Consider the following 8008-nt stretch of genomic DNA (forward strand, 5'->3'; position numbering starts at 1 on the left):
TTCAGGGGCCAAGAAATCCTTGCGGCTCAATCTGGAAGCCCATGGATGACGGTAGGTTTCCCCAGAATTTGGAGCGAGCATCCTGGTGGCCTAACCCAATTAGCATAGAAAATACTTCTTGTAATCCTATTAATTTAAAAATCAAAAATAAGTTCAGTCCCTTTTTTGACCTAAACACTTCAATCCAATTCTATGATAAAAAGTAGCTTTTAAGCTACTTGAGCATTAGTGAGCAGAATAACGCAGTGTCTACACTGGCAGAAAGTAGAACAAATATCAATGGTCGAACAGCACAAAAACTGGTCCAGACACCAATGATATAAAAATGAAAAAGAACGAAAGAAACTTAAAACTACTTTAAATGTCAAATTATGTGTAAAAAACATTTAAAGATGCATGTTTATATGGCAAATATACAGCAGTTTTGCATAATCAGCTTATTTTCCAATGTTACAGGAACTAAAGAAAAGAAAAGGCAAGCATGTAAGCAAACTACATTGAACTGATTCACACCTTTAACTTTCAGATAAAATGCACTGAACAAAACTGCACTAACTATGAGATGGTCCCCCAAATTAGACCACCTTGGAAAGCATTTCCCCAATTCTTTCAGAAATGGAACACTACATCTGAAGTTCACATGTGATGTGAGAAATGGTTACTACTTAATTACAATGCGAACTATGATATCGCTCATCTCCAGTTTTCATTTTCCAAATGAACACACAATTCAAACCATGTACGCATTTTTTCTTCTATGGTTTGTCAAAACTCGTGCAGCACTCTTAACCGTATAAATTCAATGAATTAATTTTGTGTAGTTTGCGTTTAGCAGAGCCAATCATTCTTTCACTGGATCCCCATCTTGGTATTGATCTCTGTAAAGCAAGTTTTCAAACAATTTCACCAATCATTCCCTTTTACCCTCTTGTGTATCATCTTCTACATCAGAACTGTCGCTACCTTCCTTCCTATCCATTTTGATAAGACCGATGTCACCTTCTGGAGTTTCTTTGCATAAGGATTCAGTTTCTTCATCGTCATCTTCACCCCTTGCATCAGAGTATGCATATCTGGAATGAAAACCTCGTGTCAGTTAAAAGCAATAAAAGGAAAAGGTTGAAGGGTATTAAAATTCCAGAAAATTAAAGCCTCAAAACACTTCAGGACTTTTCGCATCTAGTTGAAATGTCTGCTGTAATTTGAGAAAAGAAACTGTGTGCCTTCTAACAACAAGCAACAGTAGCTTTGCTGCATTCTTACTCCTGATGAATTGCCATGGTGAAAAGATAAGGTAACTTTCGGGGAAATGGCTAGTTTAAAAGAATGGTAGCATTAGGACCCTACCCTTTTCTTTCATTAAAGAAGTGTCTGGCAGTTCCCAAACCTGAATTCATTAGGATATGGGTTTATCCAGTTCTTCAGTTGCATTAACGTATTAATGCAACTGAGCATCATGTTTAATCTTTGGAAGAGCCAAGAATGATACCATGACAGAATAAACCATGGAGCAGTTGTGACCTTTTGGGTATAGGATGCATTCTCTTTTTCAAAATAATTTATATGTTGCAATATCTTTCGGGCAATAAATGTTTGACCATTTTTCTCTTCCTGCGTCAAATGCTTTACTAGATCACCCAAGATTAAAGAACCAGGCTACTTATGACTGTTCCAAACACCTACCGCTGTGAGCTCTGAGATGGTGCCCATAGGTAGCAGATGACGCACAGCAGTCCAAAGGCAAGAATATCCCAGAAAGCAGTGATGAGCCAACCTCCCTGCCACCTCTCATTGAAGGGATCTGTTGCTTTGAAATAAACCTGCAGGAAAGGAACTAGACGAAGTAAGCTTTGCAGGTTGCAGGAATCCCTACAACATTCATCCAGGATTAAAGCGAAGACCATTCACGTTCAGCATACTTGGATTTGATGATGGGGGAAAGTGTAGTGTAACAAAACAACCAAATAGAGCTGCTAATAAAGTTTCTTCTAAAACGAATTCTGTACTCCAGGCGATTACTGGTGCCATAGATCGGAACTTTTTTCTTTTCTTTTGTACAGTAAAACCCACCCAGCAAAGCCCCTCAATTCTCCAGTTGTCAACAGTGGCTTTTCCACTTGCCCTCTTGGAGAATCAAACCCCCAATCTCATGGTTGTAAGTGGAGGGTCATTTGGACTAGGCTATCCCTCTCTTGTCAACAGGACATAGAAGGATTCTTTGAGGAGAAGGTCTGAGAGAATGATCAGTTCCCACCCTGAAGAAGAATAGCAACCACAAGGGCATGCACTACTTGGTAGTTCTATAGCTTACTTGGTAATGGATCTTTAATGGGCAAATTGTAATGGAAATTAATCAGGGACTTCCAATTAGCTGGCTGACAGAAGAAATACTATGGAATGAGATTTTTTTCCTTAAATAAAATACATCTGAATACAGAAAGTTAGGGTATGAAATAGTCATGACGAAAGAAACTTATACTTTTTGGGTTACTTGGAACAGTATATTCCCTTTCAGAAATCTAGAAATTACCCCAAAACTTAAACACATGATAGAGCGGTTGAAACAACATTGCCAATTCCCCCTAAAATCGAAATTACTGAAAATGCCCCTTTAAAAGTATTACTCCCTCCGTCCCAATTTAAGTGTCTTAATTTGACTGGGCACAAAGTTTAAGGAATAGAAGGAGATTACTGAATCTTGTGGTCCTAAATTAAAGATGTGTGTAATATACTAAAATATCCTTTGAATCTTGTGGTTTTAAACTTTTCATGTGGGATGTTGGAATTGTCAACTTACTAAATATATAAGACACTCTTTTTGGAACAAACCAAAAAGGAAAGTAGCACCTAAATTGGGACGGAGGGGGTACTATGTAAAAGTAGCATAGCTCAAAACAATTACGAAGAACCACTGGATCTTGAATGCAGTGAAGGGTAACGGGGAACAAAACAGATGATGATCTGGGTCTACAAGTGATGTGATTAGTTTTCTGGGGTAGTATTCCCACTTTAATCTTGTCAACATTTTGAGCCAATATACATACACACACAGAGAGAAGGGGAGCCTTGGCGTAACTGGTAAAGTTGCTGCCATGTGACCAGGAGGTCACGGGTTCGAGCCGTGGAAACAGCCTCTTGCAGAAATGCAAGGTAAGACTGCGTACAATAGACCCTTGTGGTCCGCCCCTTCCCCGGACCCCGCGCATAGCGGGAGCTTAGTGCACCGGGCTGCCCTTTATACATACACACACACACAATACTCGTGGTTTTGCAAGAAAAAGAGAGGTTATGGGTGGAAAGAAAAACAAGAATAGGAGGCAAAAGTGCAGAGGGTGCATAAATTAGGGGTTCTTTTCATAAACAGGGTGAATAAATTAAGGTTGCAGAATCCAAAACTCATGAGAATTATCTTTAGAGAACATTCTGGAAGAGCCTAACTACTAAGTATATTGTCTGGAACTTTTTTTTATTTTTATTTTTATTTTTTTGCATAGGTAGTTTATTTGCAGATGAAAAGTTATCATCGTCAAGCACCATGAAATCCATAGAGCTCTTCTGTCCGAGTCTAGTGGTAGACCATAAAATCCGCAAAGCTCTAGATATCAATTTGAGCAACAAAAGCGCAAAAAGGAGAAATTGGAAAAAGAAATGGAAGTCCGATTATCTTCCTTAACCAATTTTCTGTACATTGCTGCACTAACGTCAAACCATTTCCAGATAGCCGAAATGCTTTTAAACCAACCACAAAATTAGAGCTCCTACGACGGCATGTGTTACTACGTGAGACCAAATTTCCAGCAGACTACAGTAAGTACCCAGCAGAAACTTAGTGTGTTTTAGATAATCCTAAAGTGCAGAGTTAGCGCATCTATCACCCCATATCTTTCTTTCCATATCCAAAATAAATATAATCCTAAAGAGCACTTATGTAAAGGAGATGACGGGAAAAAAAAAAAGGAGATCAAGTGAGAAACATTTATTTTGCGCAAATAAACAAGAGTACCAGGTATAATAGTAATTGAATTAGAAAATAACTCGAGCAGAATAACATTTATATTTTTCCTTGACGACTGAGAAATCCTTCTGGAGCCACTTAACTACCAGATTTAGTTCTCTTGGCACAGGGCTCGAACCTGTGACTTAGATCACAAGTCTCCCAAGCTTTGTCAATTGAGCTAATCCTCGGGGGCAGTCGAGAAACATGACATTTAGTGAACCTTTTAAGCAAGGAAGCAGTGGACCGCACTTCAATCGAAGAAAGTTTCTCAAGGGGTACATATACGCACATATCAAGCCGCTTTTAAACCATAAAACAATTTGGTAAATTAATTTCCTAATGGTTTAAAGCGGCTTAGTATGTGCGTAATTTACCAAATTGTGACAAGCTACTCTTCAGAAAGAACACAAAAATGGTGGCACGAGCCTCTAAGTAGTTATATCATGGTGATCAAATTAAAAGACCCTATTAAATTAACTTATAAATTTCGTGCATGAAACACAAACCTCATATCCTATCCATGCAACTGAAGCAATGACAGTGATTGCTAATGCATTTGAAAATTGTCTGTAAATATCCAACTTCACAGAACTCCTCTTTGCCTGAAAAAAACTAAATCTTGTGAGAATCAGTCATTTTATGAGGAAAAAAGGAGATAAGACGTTTGCAAGATGTAGTTGTACACAATTTCAATACAAACAGTAAGATGATACCTGCAGCTGCTCCAGTGTCTTTGAAAGAGAAGTGAAAATCCATATGATCAAAAATGCATCTAATAATGCATCAGGAAGGACCAACAGGACTCTTGCTCGCCCTGCAATGTCATTTATTGTACCAACATATTCGGTAATGTTTAGCAGTATAGATGCCACAAAATAAGTTATTCCAAGGAGGAGCACCTTTGTGGTAAGACCACCAAGGGTAGGACGAACAACACCATAACCCATTGAGATACAAAGAATAAGAAGGCGTGAAACAGTTCTCCTTGTGGCTCCAATTATAACAACCCAAGTCGTGAGTCCCACAGGCCTTGTACCAGTATTGTTGAAATAAGCATAATCAAAATACCAAAATATCATCTCCAATAACCCAAGGGCAATAACTCCAGTGATGCAGTACTGGAGCGGCAGAACATCCTCGCGGTGTTTGACATACTGAAGACACCAGATTGCAGCGAGAAGTATATATGCTACGGTCATTATAGCATAAAACCTCATTAGGGGTGACATTCGACCAGGCAAATATCCATTGGGATTTTTCCACACTGTCCTGCCAGATACCTTCATTCCCTTAAGCTTAGGATCACATGAGATGAAGAAGAGGTTATACATCCCGGTCTTTTTTATGTACACCGCCTTCTTCTTCAATTGGGCTGATGACTGCCTTCCTTTAAAGTTTACATTCAACACCATTGGCCAATTAGCATCTGTTGCTGAAGGTGTTCTAATGACTTCCCCTTGTTTGCAACCTTCAAGTTTAGCAAGATCAGCGGTGCAACAAATGGACCTCTGCCCACCATATGGTGAACCACCAATATTGTCACGATCTGCCGCCTCAAATATTATGATTTGAACCAACCCACTATTATATGCCATAGTTGGATGCTGGTCTGCAGCAGCTTTGCTCCTCGAAAATGTGATATTGTCAAACCTATATATGTTCGAATCATCAGACACTAAGGCAATAGGTTACAAACAGTAATAAGTGTGGCTTGTTTTATTTTCTTCCCGCAAGCTAATTACAAAAAACTGGTCCAATCCAATTTGTTCAGCTTGCTCTCAGATGTATATACTTTGGAAGAATCATTTTTACTGTGCATACGGCATCATATTTCCCATTGACAGCACCGTTTTCCAACTCAAGCCATTATATCAGGCCTACATTATCTAATATAGCACCGATCAAGCCAGTCAAACGACTTGAATAACTAGCCCATAGTCAACACTAAAATAAGATACTCCATCTGTCCCATTTTAAATGGCAATAATAATATTTAAGGAGTTCAAAAATTTACATATTTGACTCTGATATTTTAAACATTTCTAGATTTAACCAGGGCTATGAGATTTCTAGTTCTTTCTATAAAGTTTATAATAGAGATTCTTTTTTCTAAAAAAAATTAGGAACTAATGTCTGAATTCACAATGAAAATGTGATGTGTTGACTCTGGTACTTTTTGTGGGGACTCTCATATTCCGTTCCGTGTCATTAATTCAGAAAGAGGGAATATCTAATTAGCTTGTACTCTTTTGAATTAATACTAATTTTGACGCAACCTCCCAACTTCCCATTCAAGAGGAGAAAAATCCTAGGCACCAGCATGTTTGATATGGCATCTCTTAGCAGCAGTAAGTCCACTTGTGTCCTGCTATCTAAATCTTACAGCTTAGTCATAGTGAAATCCAACCTTTAAAGTCAGCCTATACCAACTGTATATATTAACTTCTTCAATCTTGACTTTTGTGTATGTAAAATTGTGCCTTCAGCGTGACAACTCAAAAATCCATCTTTCAGTATTGTTCCTTAAATTGCTATAAACATCAAAATAAATCTTAGGAAATTAAATACAAAGTGCAAACCAAATATCAAGTTAGATCTAACCATCTTTCGAATAATACACGCATAAACCTGCAATAACGTATCAACCAGCTACCAAAGGTGGATATAGGATTTAAAGTCAGTGGTCATGATGTACCTAACATATATACATTTACACCAATGTCTCAACCAGTTCAGCGGTCACACTGTACACAACATATATACAATCGCATATGAATGAACCAGCTAGCAAATGTATCCACGATCTAAAATTGTGTAATATTCCTCTTATATATATATATATATATATACACACATAATGTTATAGTTTTAGGTGGATCCAGGATTTGAAGTATTACAGTGTTCCTCTTAATATACATACATAATTCTAAAGAATAACTAGTTACTATTGTAAAATTATGTGTATTGAAGTTTGTGATAGCATGTAATCGCAAGCATTTATTTATAAAACGATTATGGAGATACGTAATAATTTATTAATGTAGCGCCACAGGATATTACAAATTGTATAACAGTTGAGAGAAAATATAACATAAGAAATCCAAATTGCATCTTCAAATCAACCTGAGATTTGAAGTCATGTCCAAAGGGGCCCTAAGAGTCAGGCAGATGGAAATGATGTCTATCAACTAGATTTAGAGTTCGATTCCTAATGTTACATAGACTTATATATAGTTGGGCTAATTGAAGAGTTTTGTTATTGTTACCTGATGTAAGAGAGTCCATCATGTGCAGTAGACCGAAATGCGCGACGGGGTGGAGGAATAAATCGAGAGGAAGCGACTCCTTCACTTCCACCGGAAGCAAGGTAAGCATTTCCAACTTCTCTAAACGGATCTCTTTTATATATGTGAATTGAAGATTCAACTGATCTGAAGAGTAGTGATAGTAGTAATAGTAGCTCTATTAAGCACTGAACTGAAATGCTGCTAGCCATGGAGATGAATTGAGAGAGAATAGATCGGCGAGTTTGGTGGGAGGTTGAGTGAGAGTGAGAGGAAATCGGCAATTTTAAATCTGGTGTTAACCGGTGAAGATGTTGGTTCTTACGCGCCTTCTAGAGCGGTGCGCTAGATCTGGATGCAATTAGCAAACGATTGACACGAGTGTTTAGGGGTCGTTTGGTAGCTTGGTATGAGTTATGCAATATTATAATATATGAATTAGCTATGAGGAAAATATGTATTATTTTATGCATGTATTAATTATGCAGGGTTTATTTATTGAGAAAATATATTGAAAACTCCCTAAAGTTGACAATTTTTTTCAATAAGACAATTAGTGGTCATCTGGTACGCGGACAAAGTTATGCTGGGATTATAGTCCTGGGATTATAATCCTGGGACTAAATAAACTCTGGATTATTTAGTACTTGTTCTTTGTTTGGTTCATTAGATTAAAGGTGGGATATACCATGTATAGTCCAAGCATGTGCTTGGTATTAGTTATACC

General features: G+C 37.7%; 1 protein-coding gene across 1 annotated transcript; it reads right to left on the reverse strand.

The window, feature by feature from the left end:
• Positions 1 to 466: 466 nt before the first annotated feature.
• On the reverse strand, positions 467 to 7687 carry LOC132050097 (uncharacterized). Its single transcript, XM_059441153.1, has 5 exons — positions 7264 to 7687; positions 4711 to 5647; positions 4504 to 4599; positions 1684 to 1820; positions 467 to 1073 (listed from the first exon to the last, which is right to left on the reverse strand). Exons 1-5 carry the CDS (start codon positions 7491 to 7493, stop codon positions 911 to 913), a joined length of 1563 nt encoding a protein of 520 aa, XP_059297136.1. The 5' UTR covers positions 7494 to 7687; the 3' UTR covers positions 467 to 910.
• Between the last annotated feature and the right edge of the window lie 321 nt (positions 7688 to 8008).

Source organism: Lycium ferocissimum, chromosome 3 (assembly GCF_029784015.1).
Source record: "Lycium ferocissimum isolate CSIRO_LF1 chromosome 3, AGI_CSIRO_Lferr_CH_V1, whole genome shotgun sequence".
Taxonomy (NCBI): domain Eukaryota; kingdom Viridiplantae; phylum Streptophyta; class Magnoliopsida; order Solanales; family Solanaceae; genus Lycium; species Lycium ferocissimum.

Excerpts from the sequence above, each read along its gene's own strand:
- LOC132050097 (XM_059441153.1), bottom strand. The coding sequence starts at position 7,493 with ATGGCTAGCAGCATTTCAGTTCAGTGCTTAATAGAGCTACTATTACTA. Across the intron at positions 5,648-7,263 it reads GATGGACTCTCTTACATCAG|GTTTGACAATATCACATTTT; the intron begins GTAACAATAACA and ends GAACATATATAG. Across the intron at positions 4,600-4,710 it reads AGACACTGGAGCAGCTGCAG|GCAAAGAGGAGTTCTGTGAA; the intron begins GTATCATCTTAC and ends AGTTTTTTTCAG.